Source organism: Centroberyx gerrardi, chromosome 5 (assembly GCF_048128805.1).
Source record: "Centroberyx gerrardi isolate f3 chromosome 5, fCenGer3.hap1.cur.20231027, whole genome shotgun sequence".
Taxonomy (NCBI): Eukaryota; Metazoa; Chordata; class Actinopteri; order Beryciformes; family Berycidae; genus Centroberyx; species Centroberyx gerrardi.
This window is the reverse complement of record NC_136001.1, coordinates 27,945,332-27,963,087: the sequence shown is the minus strand read 5'-3', so window position 1 is coordinate 27,963,087 and position 17,756 is coordinate 27,945,332. Positions and strand designations below refer to the sequence as shown.

General features: G+C 44.8%; 1 protein-coding gene across 1 annotated transcript in view; it reads left to right on the top strand.

Moving 5' to 3' along the window:
• The first annotated feature begins 7,578 nt into the window (after nucleotides 1–7,578).
• cdh4 (cadherin 4, type 1, R-cadherin (retinal)) overlaps nucleotides 7,579–17,756 on the top strand; it is a 57,949-nt gene continuing 47,771 nt past the window's right edge. Inside the window, exon 1 of the mRNA XM_071917427.2 lies at nucleotides 7,579–7,746. Coding sequence (XP_071773528.1) covers nucleotides 7,579–7,746 — 168 coding nt within the window. The remainder of the gene's footprint in view (nucleotides 7,747–17,756) is intronic.

Here is a 17,756-nt window from a genome sequence, read left to right as displayed (position 1 = left end):
ACATTTGCATTGCATATTGATGAATAAATACTCAATTTGTAGAGGAAGAAGCTGGTACTTCTAATTACTGGGGGCATTTTTTGTCCCCACATTTTTAATTTCACAGGCATTTTATGAACTTTCAAGGGCAGTTTTGGCCCGAGCCGCTGTTCGTTTCTGACTTTGGTACACACACATTTACACACGTGTACACACACACACACACATGCTCTTCCTTTTTTTTTGCTGTTTCTCAAAGTAAGACTTCAGAAGAATGCATGCACAGCACTAAAGATGCAGTGCGTCTATGTCTGTGACAAGTAGAGACATGGCCCCATTTGCTACCAAGGCACACAGGGCCAATTGTATAGCCACAGTTACTGATTTTCAATATCAGGCTGCACTTTGTTGAGGGACAAGCCCATTATCATTTTTCCTGTAGTACTTGTTGAACGCCATTGGGCTTAATGTTCACTCATGTTTCTAATCATGACAAAAAGCCCAAGACTCATGTAGCTAAAGCAATTGCAGAGTTGGGATTAAAATTCTGCCCACTCCTAGCAGTGCAATAATGGAGACTGAGAAATAATTGACATTGATTGAGCTAATGTTCCACTCTGGCGGAGGCAGCGAGGACCAGGTGATGTGGTGGCAGCATACAATTATGTTCTCCCCATCATGGGAGCTGGGAGAGATTCAATAATTGAACAAGAAATAATTGTGTTCCCAGTAATCAAATGGAAATCTGAAAACCAGTTACATGATTTCAATGTATACATTTTTTTTTTTTTTCCCCCTGAATAGCCTTTACATATGTTCTTGTCACGTTTTTCAGATGCTACAAGTAGGTATTGGAGTAGCATTTTGGTTCACAGGTGATTTTGTAGCGGGGAAATCGTTGCTATGCCCTGTAGAAAAGTTCTAATAAATAACTGGGACTGTTTCATTAAATGTGCGGTTATGGAAAATGAAATTGCGGAAATATGTACTACAGGATAAAGCAAGATAGGAACACGAGTGAAGAAATACTGTACTTATTTAAGAAATAGAAATTGTTTTATAAAAACAAAAACCCCACAAAGATACAACATTTTGGTCTTGTTTGATTTGCATTTGCTAGCTATATATTCTGTGTATTCGGTCTCTTGCATACAGTACAGTGCTTCATGAGTGATAGTAAAATGATTTTTGATGGGTTTAAATGATTAAAGGAATACCTTGAGTATTACACACACCTCTCTTTTGCATAATCTAGGTCTCAGTTTTCTCAAGGCTGAAAAATCCTCCTTTAAGATGTTTTCCCTCCTTCATTTACATCCTCCCTTGATGGCTAAAGTGGATTTTAATACGTGAAATTAATAAGGGAGAAAAGTTTTCTTGGAGACGCTAGTCAGTCGGGTCAGAAAGAAGCAGTATTTGTAAGATTTTGTACTCTCAGTTTGGGCAAGCAGTATCCCTTCACTCAACATGGAAAAGGCAGAACAGTGACCTGCTGTAAAGTCCAGCAGCCCTGCAGACAGGCGCAGGCTCTGTGGGCGAGGTCATGTGACTCACTGTCCCTGGACCTCCTGACAATCTATCACTCCCTCCCTCCGCCGGTCCCTGTTGCCCTCTCTTTTTCACTCCTTCAGCCACAAAGTTACATCTATCAGACCGTAAGAAAAACATTTAAGAAACATTCAACTAGGTTTGGCAGCAACACAATATCACACAGTGTCATACTTAACTTAAAGCTGCATTAGGCAAGATTTCTATGTAAAAATACGCCCGTCTTAAAAGCCTAAATCACAAAGCGGGCCTGCAGCAGAGAAGAGCGTCCCATCCCACTTAATTGAGACCCAGCCGATTCGCCCAATTTACCCAAATCCCACCAGCGTTAGATGTTTTGCCTCTCTCGTCCTTCTGGTTTCCTTTGGTATAAAGTGTCACAGCCTGGCCGGGTTGGTAAACATGAGCGTGCTGCGCGCAGTTCCCTGCCGCCACTTCGCATGATTTCTGCTTATTGAAGTTCCAGTTTTTCAGTGTTTCCTCTCCGCTGCTATTTGGAGCCGCCAACGTGTAAAGTTGCCCAGTGCCACTTTAATTATAAGAGTTACATCGAGTTGTCCACACAGGGATGCTGCGGCACAGTGTTTTTGAACTCAATGGCTCGGTTTCCTTTTCCAGTTTGGTAAACAGACATGGAGGTGAGCAGTTGTTATCTGAGCCCATCTCTTTGTTCTGAAAGTCAATAGCGATTTCAGCGAAGAGGTTATCATAATCGCATTACCTAACCGCAACCCAAGCCTCTGTAATCAACACGGCAACAGTTGGAGAGGCTATAAACAGCTCGAGATATGCCCTTCTTCCCAATGGTGATTAAAAGACAGGCAGCTCAGTTTCTCACTTTGGCTTTGTGCATAGGTGGAGCCGACTGACATGTGTACAAAGAAATGCTGCACAGATGTTATACTGTAATGTTGCACTAATTACAGGCTTGGATTATCTCTTCTCACATGAGCTGGACTCATCCCAAGATATAGCCTGTTATCAATATCTCTTTGTGTTTGCTCTGTTGTGTGGCACCAGGTCAGTGCACATTTGCTTATAACATTGGGCTTAGTTCTCACTGTTCTTTCCTGTGGTAGAAATTAGCATACGTACAACGCGCCCCCTGATCGGCCGAGGCTTTTTAGTATTAAATCTTTTAGTGTACGGTACAATAGCGGTTGAAGTGTAGTGCATCTTTGGCCTGAAAGCCCTTTCCACGGTGTTTATTTACTCAGGCTATCGCACCTCACACAGGTAGGGCCTCTCGATGAGCGCTCTCCACCCCGTCCTGATTTCATGGCACGCTGGTTTGCCTTCTCCACCAGCTTAGAGCCCATCAGTTATGCACTACTGGATTTGGAGTCGACTGGTTGTCGGAACGGCTGTTAGCGCTTATTTGGTTTGCATTTATTTCCCCACACTCTCCCCAGACAGCCTCACCTGTTCAGGATAGATTACAGCAAAGGCCGGCAGCGGGGTGGAACGTAGGACCCTGGGGCCCGCTGGACATTGAAAAGCAAGACCAACAGGGTTGGACGGTTGCACTTTTACTGTGTGCTTTAACTTGGTGATTATGGCCTGATTAAGTTGACGATCCACACAGAAAAGCTGCAAGTCTCAACGGGCATACAGCGGCAAAGAGGAATTTCAGTACTTTTTTATACAAAGTTAGATTTAAATGTTATTTCTCTTCACTTTAGTTTCCTTGGAAGATCTCATGGGAGAACTTTCTCTTTACCGAAGACTATCACTCTGATCGTTTTTTTATCACAGTGAACCAGCGTGGGGAAATAACACTGCAGCACTAAAGACACAAAAAAAAAAAAAAACATCAAAAGAACTGAAACAAATTTTGTTTTCAGATCGACGGTGAACAGAGGACGGGCAATGAGCACGGACTGTTATTGTGTTATTCTGCCTGTTTGTCAGACTGATAACCTCCAGATGTCAGCTCCAGGGCTGGGGGGCTGCGAGCCTGAAGAATGCCCCAGCGATGTGCAGGCTGCCTGGGAGGAGAGAGCTGCCAGCTGGCCTGCCTGCCTCTGGGCCTCAGGAGCCCCGGGCGCATCAGGGACTGATTTCACACTAACTGACTCCTGATTGTGTGTTCACGCACACAGGCACACACACCGACACACAAACACGCATGTATGCACGCACACACATACACCCGCACATCCGAGCACATAGTTTTACACATTTGTACGTGTGCACACGTGCTTGCATGAAGGCTGGCACACATGATTGCGCATGTGTGTTCATGGCTGAACACATACCAACAAGCTACACACACATACACACGCGCACTCACACACCCCCTAATAAGCACCTTGCCTCCTGGCGGCCCACACAGAGCCTGTTCCAGTTTTGCCTTCTTTCCTTTGTAATTCTGCTGTTGTCTGTCAGGATGCCAATTCGGCCTGCCTGCCATCTACCATGCTGTTTGAAAGTGACAGTCACATGTAGCCGCTGCGCTGATATCATCCACAAGCAGACTTACAATAAAGGACCTTTCCTTTTCATTGTCTCTCTCTCGCTCTCTCGCTGTCTGTCTGTCCCTCTCTCTCCCTCATTTCTGTCTTGGCAACGCGTCCAAAGGAATGTTGGTGCTTGTCCAGTCGCTGCCAATCGGATGCTTCAACCTTGTTATCGCCGGGCCTGATGTCCTGCCTTCGTCAGCAGGCTGAGTGGCTCATAGAGGCGGAGAGCGCCACTATTCATTGTGTTCTTCCACCGATAGCTGGGGAGGGAGATAAGGACTTTATCATAGTAGCAGCACACCGGACCGAGCATGGATGCAGTCTCGGGGAATCATATGTGTTCTATATTCATAACCGTCCATATGTGCAGATCTATAGACAGTCCTCATGATATAAACATTCATCATCATCTGCCAGAGAGAGGGTTGTTTAAGGGCTGTTGCATGTTTTCCTATATTTTTTTCATTCCTGCTAGCTTTGCCCTGCTTTGTGTTTGTTTCAAATGAGCATTCACGGATATACACACAGCAACAGAAACACACACACACACACACACTCCCACACAGTGACTAATTCCACCTGCCGCCCATGGAAGGACTGGCATGCACCCATCTCGCCCCGCTGCCCCCATGCCAGTTGGTACCTGTGAGTGTTGTGGATGAGCGGAGCTGGAACGAGAGTTATCTTATCTGCGAAACACATCTGGTCCCCTCGTTCCTCTTTCTGTCCTCTACCCATCCGGCCCGCCGCCCCGCTCCCTCTCCCTCCGCCTCCCGCCCGGCTAAATCCACGGCCCTGGCTATCTGGAGGCTTGCACTCAGCTCGCAGTCCAATCCTCTAAGCTGTGAAGCTGTGAAGAATTAAAACAAAAGATGAAAAATATACACCGTGTTTGCTCAGGTTTAGCTTACAATCTGTCTCTCTCACAGGCAAAGCGTGTGTATATTGATAGGGCGACCTGCCGGCCTGCGTTTGGCCTGGCAGTGTGTGCGTGTGTGTGTGTGTGTGGGTGGACAGGTGTTTGTACTTGTGCAAAGGTGTGTGTGTGTGTGTGTGTGTGCACATCTGTGTCCCTGTGTGTATGACTGTATGTGTGTTCCAGGTGGGATGAGCAGGAGGATTTTCACTGTGCTTCAGGTGACAGAGGCACACCGCCAGTGTCTGTGTGTGTGTGTGTGTGTGTGTGTGTGTGGGATGGGGGGGGTGCAGAGACAACAATAGGATTAGGTGGATTACAGCAATACAGCCGTCTTACACAGGAGGACACCATAGAAGATAGAAAAAAAAAAAACTATTTTACGCACCTTTTTTTAACCCTCGTTTCACCAGGCGAGTTGAACACAATCTTGTTTCCACAGCAGTAGCCTGGGGGAGCAGTTGCAGGGGGCGGATGGCTTGTATAAACACACATAGATTTCTACCTGGGAGCTGCCCAGCACAACCGTGGTCTTGTATGGGAACGACATCGCTCACTTCCACTGCCCAGGTTTTTGCAGCCGGGGAGTTAAACTAGAAATTAACACAACAGATCAATAGTAGCAGTATGTTCAGTTCACTTCAACTTTATTCAACTAATCCACCTTATACATACAAGTGCACAGTGAGATGGAAATTCATTCAGAGAAATGCATCCAGAGTTATGGAAGAGTATTAAGGCCATTGTGAATAATAAGGGAAATTTGTGAGGAAAAAACTCAGAAATTTGTAAGAAAAAACACAGATATTTCTGAGATTAAAGTCAGAAATTCTGCATTTTTTCTCTCAAATTTCTGAGTTTCACCTACAATGGCCCTAATACTCTTCCATACAGAGGAAAAAGGAGACAATACAAAACAAAGAAAGCAATGATAGGTCAAGTATTGTAGTAATGAATGTTGTAGTACTCTCAGCACTCTCCGGAGCATAAAAACCAAAAGGTTGAAAAGGTGGAACAAGGAGCAGAGGGATACAATACTTATCCACGTTAATTCCCTGTTTCCAAGTCTTATCTCTCTGCAACAGGTGGAGGAAAGCTCTCTTGGATAAACAAAAGCCAGTGGATGTGGTGTAGGGTCATCTGCTGCTTCTCCCCTCCGCCCACGCCACCCCCCCTAACCTCCCCAGGGACGCTGGAAGTCAGTCAGAGTTGGGGGTGCTGAGAGAAAGTCTATATAATGACGTCATATTAAATGCTGCGCAGCATTCATGATTTTTGTATTAATTTGAATGGCCAACATTTTACACCAGTTTTAGAACATTTTACCCTACAACAGACAGCAAACTTGAACACCAACATGCTGTATGTCAAAGCAGCATAGCATCATATTCAGCTATGGACAGTTCACACACGGAACGCTATACGGGTAGCAATAGAACAAGGCACTTGAACTTTATAACACACACACACACACACACACACACACACACAGCAACCGAAAACATTAACAAGTAACTCTGAACAGGCCATAGGCAGTGCTTTACAAACAGGCTTTCATTGAAGACCGCACTCCAAAACCTCTCGCTCTCGCTCTCTCTCCCTTTCTTTCTCACACACACACACACACACACACACACACACAGAGCAACCGAAAACATTAATAATAACTGAATTCATTGAAGACCGCACTCCGCCGGCAGGGAGTCGAGTGTGTTCTGTAAGGGTTTTTGCTGTTTGGCTTTGGGGACATTATTAAAGAAATCAGAGATTCTTTTTTGAGACATGGTGAAGTGCGGTAGTGACGCCTAACCCACCATTACCGGTCACTAATATCCGTGATCCTTCACGCCTAGCTACGTGCTCTGCATCAGATACACAGAAAATATCATAAAAAAATAACAAAGGGTGGATTTCAACCATTTAACGAACAACCATGTTTTATAGACTGCTTACGCTAAAATGCTACTCTCAAAAAATACAAGTTTTTTATTGATTTGTTTAGTAAACTTTTTAGCCTTGCAGTTACAGCCCCCTGCCAGTAGTGGGTGCTGCAGCCCCCTCAGCACCCCTACTTCCAGCGTCCCTGGCTCCCCCTGTTATTACTCTGGTATTTCATCAATACCTGTTTTATTTGATGATAGGCCTCTGCCAGGGGAAAGTGTCACATAGGGCCACCACTGTTTTCTGGCTTTAACGGGGAGAGAGCGACGCGGACAAGCAGGAATAATGTTGTCAGCCTCAGAAAGCTTTGCTGGGATATAGAAAAAAAAGCACAGCACCTCTGTGGACGACACCCAGCCATCTCGCCCGGGGGAGGTCTCACTTTCTTTTAAACAGAAGCCAAGGGCTCGGGCAGGCTCAGGTGTCTTGCCAAGGGCCTTATGAAATATGATGCAAAGGCGTTCAGACAGTGTTGATTCATATTTTCCTTGTGTTTTTGGCTCTCTGTCACTCCACCAAAATGGGTTCTATTGTGAGTCTGACACCCAGTATTTTCTTTTCAATTTTAGCAGAGGTGAAAACTTGTCATTTTATAGCACTTTATAGCTCCATCTTCCAACCTGTCATGACAACGTAACATTCTTAAAATGATAACCTGCCCGGCGTTTTTCATCGCTGGATTCAGCACGATGTGACATGTTTGCCTTCCGTTTTCAGGTCAGCATTGAGGAGATGCTGTCGAGGGTCTGGGACTCCCAACCCAGAGTTATCAAGTTTCCTCGAAAACATCTGAGAGGCTCCTCCGCCAATGGGCTGAGGCGGCAGAAGAGAGACTGGGTCATCCCGCCTATCAATGTGCCCGAAAACTCCCGAGGACCCTTCCCCCAGATGCTCGTCAGAGTGAGTGGCAGTTTGTATAATTTCAGCACATACCACACATTCACAGTGTCATTGGTGTACAGTTTAATTTTGTCCTTTTTTAACTGAGATTGAAAAAAAACTAAGGTAGACAGCCCACATATTCTTTCTAAGTACTGACTCAGGGCAGGCAAGTGAGAAGAGTGGAGAATATAATAGCTCTTACAATCACCATGAGGCCCAGAGACTCAACATTCCACTATTTTCTATCAAGAGCACCCAGCAGGCTAAAAGAGCTGCTCTTGTCTCCAATTTAAGTCGTGATGCCAGGTGATTTGTCTGCTGTGCCTCTGGGCTCCACATAGACACAGATAGATAAAAGTAATCCTTGCATGACAGGCACACAAATACACAATATGCGCTTGCTCTTGGAAGCATCCACAGTATTTAAGGATTACTCAAGAGTGCCCTCTCTCAATTGCTTGTCTAGACCTATTAATATTGCTGGTGGATTCTTTTTCACATCGTAGTGCATTACTTTGCAGATTACAATACGTGTAGATTGATGAGCGATCATCACATCCCTAGACTCATGACAACATGGATGTGATGATCGCTCATCACATCTATATTGTCATGAGTCTAGGGAACCCAAACGCTTTTGGAGATGGATGCATATTAAAGGAATGCGCCAACCTTTTGCAAGACAGCTCTTTGATTAAGTTACCATTGTGCAACAAGATTGGTGGCAATTTAACCTCAGTATTTATTCAGTTTGCTACGGTACATGCTAATGACTGATTTTTCAGCGGATGGCACAAGTTCGCTTAGCGTTGTCTCTAAGGGTGCTCCGATCGATCGGCCACCGATCGTTATCGGCCGATATTCGTTCTAAATAGTTTGATCGGTGGTCTCTATAAAGGCCGATCAGAAGAGCCGATCAGATGACGCAAAACACGCGAGACAATTTCTCTACGCGCCGCTAAAATGGCTTCACCGGTCTGGCAGTTCTACCGGGTGTCTGAAAAAGACAATAAATTTGCAAAAATGTTAGGGAGAGACGAGTTGGGAAGAGATCCAAACAGAAGTAGTCTCTTTGTGCGGTCTGTCGCTCGCTCGCTCGCTCTCTCTCTCTCTCTCTCTCTCTCTCTCTGTGTGTGTGTGTGTGTTGCGCTCTCTCTCTCTCTGTCTCACTCACTCTCTCTCTCTCTCTCTCTCTGTCTCGCTCACTCTCTCTCTCTCGCTCTGTCTCGCTCACTCTCTCTCTCTCGCTCTGTCTCGCTCGCTCACTCTCTCTCTCACCGGACCGTCTCGCCTCCCTAGCAGATTAGCTGTATATAGGCTACTGTAGGTGCTAGTCAGTATCCACTGAGTGGACTGAAAACGTTAATATTTACTTTTTAACTCTGACTCTGAATGTTTGCTCCCTCAATCCAGATTAATATTGAAAAATATTTTATGTTGCAGTTTTTATAGTCTCTAAAGTTGGAGTAAATTGATAAAGGCCCTGTGTTTTCCATCTATTGGAATTGATTTTTGTTGCCTCAGTAGGCCTATATATAATTTATTGTTCTAACCTTTTTGTGTTGTGCACATTTAGCTTTTATTCTTTTATTTTATAAAATTTTATTTATTTTATTCCACAGGAAAGCTATATTTGCTAAGCTCTAAGCTGCTCCCAATAACCAAGCGTAGGCTGCTGTGGTTTAAGTTGTGTCTCTAAGAGAGAGAGTGGAATATGTTGCACATGTTGCCTGCCAATAAACAGTTGTCAATTCATGATACTTTCTCATCTCTTAATTTGAATACTTAATATACAATGTTATTAAGAATAGTTAAATAAATAAATAATGCTACACGATGAATAGAAGGCTTCAAATAGACCCCGTGATCGGTGATCGGTGATCGGTGATCGGTATTGGCCGATACTGCTTCCAGCGATCGGTGATCGGTGATCGGCCCCAAAAATCCTGATCGGAGCACCTTTAGTTGTCTCAAAGTTGTAAAATTGCATTTGTCAGCATATGAAAAGTTGCATAGTAAATACTGGACACGCAAAGGGTGAAACTGCTACCAATTCTCTCCTCCTTTGAGTAGTGTTTTCACTGAGTAGCAGCTGCGCTACCACTCTTCTGATCTCACAGTGAAAAAACAGAACATTTACACAATAATTACAACCAAAGCATAGTAATGAGTGTTAAAAACATGGAAAGTCAAAAAGTCTGTCACACCAACAAGGGAAACACGTTTTCCAAGGAGGCGTCGTACTCGTCAGCTCTGTGCTTCTGCTCTAAACTCTGCTCACTCGCTGCCTCTTATCAGTCACCCAGACAGACGCCCGGCTTTCTGCTTCCGTTTCAGACACCCACACACACACACACACACACACACACACACACACACACCCACCCACAAGTCCCTTACGCCCATTTGTACAGCGCGGCTTACACTCCCGGATTACCGAAATCGCCTTTCACCAACGTGTCGGCAAGAGGGCAGATTTTCCACCAAAGCGTGGAAACACTCACCCTCACAAAAACACACACAGCAGGGCCGCGGTGTGTCAGGGGAGGCGCCGAATTGTGCTGCCCTGCTGGAGAAACGGACCCTCTTTCATCCCCTTTTCACATGTTGGGTCTTAGATGGTTGGATTTACTAAACCGCCGGGGGTTCCTTTGTGCGTGTGGCCTTGTGAGTGGGTTCTGTGTTGTGTGTGAGCGTGTACAGTATGCGTGTGGGCGCTTCTTTGTGTTTGCATGTATGTGAATATGTGCATTTCCTTTTGAGTGCGGGTGTATGTATGCATATGTGCATGAATGTGTGTGTGTGTGTGTACTTTGTCTCTGTTTATGCGTGTGTTAGGTGGGTTACAGCCCTCAGCTATAGCAGAAAGCAGTGTACCGTGGGGGATGTGACTCATGCCGTCCACTGCTCTGTGAGCTGCTCTATCCCCAATTCTCTCTGCAACACAACTCTCTATTCTGACAGGCAGCCAAGGAAAGGAGCAGTGGGGATTTAGTGCTTTATCTCGCCTGTCTCAGAAGTGGCCGAGAACAACCTTTAAAGCTCACGCACTTGATTTCAGAACTCTCTCCCGCGCCGTGGAAACTCTTTGACTTGCCTTCACTTGTGTTTCTCGCGGCCGGACCTCCACGCTGTCGGGTTCAGCAGGTTTCAAAAAAGACCAATTAACCTTTGGAGTGTAATTACCCGTTTGCATCCATCAAACGGTGCAAATGACGTGCCCGAGGATGCGTGTGGTGGACCGGTGCTCGTTTTCTCTTTCTCTTCCAGTCAGAACTGGCAGCATGACACCGGGCACAATGAGAGGCTAATGTACAGTACCTCCGCTGTTGAGGGAGTTTTGATTAATCCCAGTTACAATGAGAGGTCCTACTATAAATAAAGAAAAAATACCTGCGGATTTTGTTAATTTGTTGTGACTGATTGTAAATAATAAATAATTATAATAATAACACATTTTATTTACAGTGCTTGCAGGTTTCTCAGACACTTCCATTGTAGTTTGGTATTATTAGGCAGTTTTTATTGCAACTTTCTTTTAGACAATTTGAAGATTTCCTGCTATATCATGATCATCAAACGCACCACTACTGCTACCATAATCACCATCATCAACATCATCATCCTCATCATCACCATCATCGTCATCGTCATCGTCATCATCATCATCATCATCATCATCATCATCATCATCATCATCATCATCATCCTCATCCTCATCATCATCACAGTCCTTTAGCTCAAATTATAAAGTTACCCTTCTTCTTATGAACAACAAAGAAAATAAATCACACACACATGCACATACACGCACACAGAGACACACACACACACGCACACACACACACACACACACACACACACACAAACAGTGTAGCAGAACTCCATTCCACTGCTGGTCATTTTTACCCTGACACCTGCAATTCACTCATGACGAATCACAAGTGGCGCAGCTTTGATGGCATTGATTTACCATTGTGCTCAAATGGAATATGCTGTCTAGCTTTCGCTGTCAAATAAATTATTTGACTCGACAGATGTAAGAGCAGTGGAAATGGAGAGGTTGAAAAACAGCCTGAGTTAAATAGATACTGAGATAGATGGAAAGAACTACTCCTTTCGAGAGACAGAAATTGAGACGGGGTGGGAGATGGAGAAGGGAGAAAGGGGGACAGGCAGAGATTGAAAAAAGGAAGAAAAAATAGAAAGCCTTTGGAGAGCGCTGTAAATCTGTGGGGTGAGGGAGGCCAACATTAGTTTCAGGCCATTTGTGGCATTCTCATCTCAACCGTCTCCTGCAGCACCTAAGACTGGGACCAATGAGGCAAAACTGATGGAAAGCAGTCCGAATATGGGAGAGAAAAGATCGTCTTCCCTTCATATAACCATGCCTCAACACTGGCTCCCTCTCTGACCGGCAGTTAGCCACAAGGAGAGAGAAAAAAAACGAATAATTAGGAAAGAGGAGGGAAAAGAGAAGGCAGGCATTGCTGACAGTCGTTGGGCCAAGCAGGGATCAGAGGGTGGACTTGATTGAAGTTATGATTTATGAAGGCTGCGGCCCACATCCGCTCAAGAGACAAACCATAAGAGTTAGAGTTCATTCAGCGCCCTGTGGAAGGTTATTTTAATATTATGCGATTCACTTCAAGGACCATGCTGAGCCGAGGAAAAGACTGAAGAGAAATGCCTCTATTTGCTATGTTTCTTTTGGGAACAGTTTCCGCATGATTCTATGAGCTTTCCATGGCGCTAAAATGGAGCCGTAATGATATCAGCCTGCAATATATTCCCATTCACATTGTTGAAAAAGTCCATGTCCTAAGGTGAATAGGTAAACTAGAGTGTAACAATGCAGCTCAGTAAGTCCAGTTTGGTTTGGCTCATTATTCTGAAAAGCCCATTATTGTAGCGCTCTTGGGTATTGTAATACATGGTGCAGTGTGATTGAACGCTCAAGTTTCCCAATTAGAATGACTGGAGGCTCCTCATTCCGAAGTATTTTATCGAGAGCAAACAGAAGCACAAAAAACAGAAACAAATGGTGAAGTTCGTCACCTGCGCCCACCACTCAACTTAACTTTCCACACTTCCGCACAACCAAAACCTGATGCAGAAGGAATCCATGGCTTTTTGTGGGTTTTCTAATTTAGTTTACTATGCACAGCAGTTGAAATATGTGTGTGTGTGTGGGAGCAAGTTAGCTCAATGACATTGTAATGTCTGTATTGCTGTTTGCTTAGTACCCAAAATGAAAACACAGTGGGTTTATTTACAACCTCATATTGCACAGTGTATTTCATTACAGCTCATAATGAGCTCATAATATGCTTTTCAGATGTGCTCATTTTGTCTGCAGTTTTATTGCATCCCCTGTGCATTGAAATGCATCGTGTTCATTGTGTCTACTTTGTGTTCGTCAAGTCTAGTTTGTGTGCGTGTGTTTGTGTGTGTCCACCAACATATCCTCTCAACCATTCAGGATAGAGCCATGAAACAAAAATCAGAGCGATAGTGGGGTTGTGGGACAAAAAATATGCTATTACATAGACCCAATGTAACAGTTTCAAAAGCCATGATTCCGACATCTATAATTATGAAAGCTGAAGCTGAGCCGGCTCTACAAAAATTGCCACTTTGATGAATGACTGAGTTCTCTGTCATTGATTTTTTTTTTTTTTACCAATTAGAATAGAAGAAGTACGTATTTCCATAAAGCTTTTTTTTTACCTATCCAAATTTCATACTGCATTCATACAGTATATGGGCTTAATTGGATAAATGATGGCTTATGTTCAGAGGGGAGAACTACGTATGTCTGCAAAGGCCTTTTACCATCAACCAATAGGGGGTGTCACAAATGCCAGAAAATTGTATCACTTGATCTAATTCGCTTGTTCTCAGTACATACACACACACACATACGGAACACACATATCAACTACAATGCACAAATTACCCCGAGGCCTGTGGCGTTAACGGGGGTGCGGGATGATGTAGTCAATACACACTGCCCTATACTCAGAAGAAAGTTTCAAGAAATCCAATTTGCTTATAGCAATAACAAAAGAGTGAGCGCATATGTGTGAACATTTGTCTAAATTTACACTTCTGTGCGTGTTTCTATGCGCGTTTATGTGGTTCCATGCGTATTCGAGTGTATGCGTGTCTATTTGTTATTCTCAGCATCCCGCAGCCGGACAATTAGAAGGTGACAGTCCCATTAGAGCTGGCCCGGTAGTACAAAGGCTGAGTGCTGTTGTGACTGACAGAGAGCTCGGCCCCGCACTAAATAACTGTCAGTCCGCTCTCGTCCACTCTGACCCCTCTGGCAGCCTCCCTCTGAGCCGCTCTAACCCCCCCCGGACTCTCATTGGCAGCCTTAGCAGCTCCCTGAGCCAAGCAGGGCCCTCCTTTCAAACCTGGCCTCTAACTGATTGGTTGGACCCCGCTAGCCTTTGGCATGCCAGGAGGGCTTTCAACTGGCCTCGGGGTGCTGCTGATTGGCCGGGCTGTCAGGGCCGCATGTCTCCTATGGGACCGTGTGGCAGCAGCTTGGGTTGAGGGATGCAATTTGACAACGGAGGTAGGTGGAGGAGAAAAGTGCAGCAGCAGCAGAAAGCTGGTCCCTGCTCTCTCTCTCTCTCTCTCTCTCTTTCTCTCTCCCCCCCCCCCCCCCCCCGTCCCTCCCTTCGGACGGCCTTCCAGCAGCCAGTCACGTCGTCACTTTAATTATCCAATGGTACGTTTCCCTATGCATGGAAGGCCTGGAGTTTGGTTTACCTATTGTCCTTGTGTTGCGGAGCCTTGGGGAGAGCTGGAGAATGGAGCCATTTAACGACTTGGCGCTCTCCGGGGGCCTGCAGTCTGTATGGGCGGGGAAGACAAGAATGTCAGCCTCTGTCTCCTACATTCCCACTGCAGAGTGGGGGAATGTGGCTCCCTTTATATGGCAGACAGAATGGCTGTATTTGCTCTATTCTTCTCCATCTCTGTGAATCAGGGGAATTAATGCCATTGTTAATGCGGAGAGACCGCTGGTACATTTCAACAGGGTTCTCGTCTCGCGCGGAGCTCATCTAAATTGCCTGGCTAATGCAGTAATTGGGTTTGTGAGTCACTTCTTAACTTCCATTAATATTTGTTCTCCCTCTAATTGCCCCTTTTTCCCATCCTACATTTCATTCGTCTGGTTAATGGTCTGAGGTGGAGGCGGCGGAGGCGGCGGAGGCGGCGGAGGCGGGGGCGGCGGGGGCGGGGGCGGCGGATGCGGCGGCGGCAGCGGCGTGCTTGTGTGTGCGCGCGCATGTGTGTGCTTCAAAAAGCATTGAATCTATTTTGGAGCGTACACAAAATGTTAAAGCTTTGGGACACCTTATCCTCTTCTGAATTAACAATGAAAGACATTGAGAATTCAAAAATCCAGCACAGAGTTGGAGGATATTCCAATTTGAGAGAGAGACATCAGAGCGGTTCATGGTCAAAACTTGAGGAACAAACCCCCAGATATCTGTGAATCAAATGAGCTTTGGATGAAAGCTCATCTGGATGACATTCTTTCCTGAAGGACTCAGCCAGAGTTCGGAGAGCCCAACTCCTTTATTTGAAGGTTATTTATTGGATATGCCGCCGGCATTCAAAATGCTCACCGTTCTTTTTCTGCTGTTCATTAAAAGGCATATTACTTGACAATATATGCTTTCTCAGAAGTTGTTTTTTTCTCCACTTCTCCGACTTCTTTTCCTTTCAATAATAATAATAATAATAAGAAGAACTTTACTTGCATAGCACTTTTGTAAAAACAGTGTTTACAAAGTGCTTTACATACAATAATGGGGGGAATCATCTAGACCTAACCAAGTTTCAGTAATCATAAAAACATCTTAATGATCAATACGGAACTGAGGTATTGAAGACAGTGGCTGGGAAAGTGATTTTCCCACCAACTGGTCTTGCCTTGAGGTAGGAGTCCAGCATCTGGGCCCCCCTCCTGTTTGGGGGACGACAGCCTCGCTTACACTTCATCACATCAAAACAGCTCCTCAGGAGGGAGAAAAAGATCTCCCCAAAAAGAACGTTGCTGTTTTGTCTCCATTATTTGTCCAAAAAAAAAAAAAATGTACCCCAACAACAGCTTTAAATCCAAATCCAATTCACAGCGAGATTACCTCAGGAAACCTCGGGAACTGAAAGGACTCAATTCAATTGACCATGTTAGAGAATGGAGGAGAATAGCTGAATAATAGTGTCAGTACCAGAGCAGACCAAGCCCTCCTCAGGTGGCAAGTCCTGCTCATTTGTATTGATGGGACTCTCGCCGGTCCCTCCCCACTGGGAGGAATGGCAGGGGGGGGGGAGAGCAAGAGAATGAGAGATAGACAGAGAGGGACAGAAAGAGAGAGAGAACGACACACGGAGACAGACGGAAGGGGCGAGGCATACTGAAATGGCAGCACCAAGACAGAGAGAAGGGGGGAGAACACCAAATGAAAAGGAGGGAGCATGAGGCAAAAAAAAAAAAAAAATCCATATTTCAGAACTGCACAGTGCTCGGTTCATTTCCCATTCAGCTTCCGATCCATAATGGAGTAGCCTGTCTGTGTGCCGAGGCGCAGACGCAGCTGTTCTTTATGAGGATCAGGGATAACTGTGTGCGACGGTGGCTGTCAGTGACTCTCACTTGAGAGATATTAAACCTGAGCTTTCCACAGCTTCTCTCTCTTACAGGCCTCCTATGTGACTATTTTTAAAACCATCCTCACCATTCTTTTCTCATGGTGCCACAAAACTGACAGTTTTTTTTTTTTCCTTTATCGCCACACTCTTGCATGTAAGGTTGTTATTGTATTTTGCAAGAAAAGAAAGTTTGAAGGCTGGCAAAAACCCGTGGTCCCATATCTTCCCTAATTGGAAATTTTGTTTCCATTTTGTCGGCCTCTCTCTCTCTTTCATCCTCTGCCTCACTATTTCCTCCTCTGTCATTTTGTTGGATGTTTGTGTGGATGGCCTATCAGACTATTTGAATTCCTCTTCCCCATCAAAAGCAGGGCATATCAGCTTTGAAGAGTGACAAGCACACAGCAGGAGGGATCAAAGCGATGCAAAACTGAAATTTAAGAGGAAGTTAAAAAGCATGTAGTTTTGCCATTTCCCTCATGTTCAACAAAGAGACAACAGATACTGTATAACAGCGGGGAGAGATGAGACATTATCAAACACTGTGATTTTCAAGGATGCCTGTGTAGTTTGCAGATGCGTAGATGCTTTTGATAACGCTGTTTAACATACCAATACACCCTTCCAAAGTGAGTCATCTTAACAGTCATCCCCATACCCATGAGTGCAAAGGTTTATTGTCATATCTGAATATCTTAACCCCAGTGGCTACACTCTAAAGCTGAAAGCACAGTGCCAGATTGCTCAAGACTGCTCAAGACAGGAAAATCAATTGTCTATTCTAGCCTGACATGGTCTCGTGTTTTTCCTCTAAGCCCGCTGCCTCAGGTACAAGACCTGCAATGAATCTGTGAAGAAAAAAAAATAGAAAACAGCATTTTAAAACCATTGATGAGCAATTCCCCAACTCGGCAGGTGGCAGCATCGAAATGAACAGTAGAGTAAATAAAACTTAATACCAGACGTATGAGCGTCCAGCTAAAATCGCTTTAAGGGAAAATTGTTGGAAAATCGGCAAACTTGAGCGGAACTTGAGTCATTACAAGGGGAAATTTAACAGAAGGTTTGAGCAAATTGGATTTTGCCAACTCTAAAACCCTGGTCAGAAAAAAAAGCTGTGATTGTTGGCTGCTTTCGCTGATTCCACATGATGAACCGACCGTCTTGCGAGACAGACGAACGGAGGCAGAATACCTCAAACTAATCCAGACTTTGGGCAATTTGACTGATTATTTATTATCTACACAGTGAGTTTTGGTGCCACCTCATAATAATTCCATCTCACTGCTGAATCACGCTTTCATCACCATCAAATAACCATATTGTTTCCTGCATGTGTGTAGGCAGTTCAG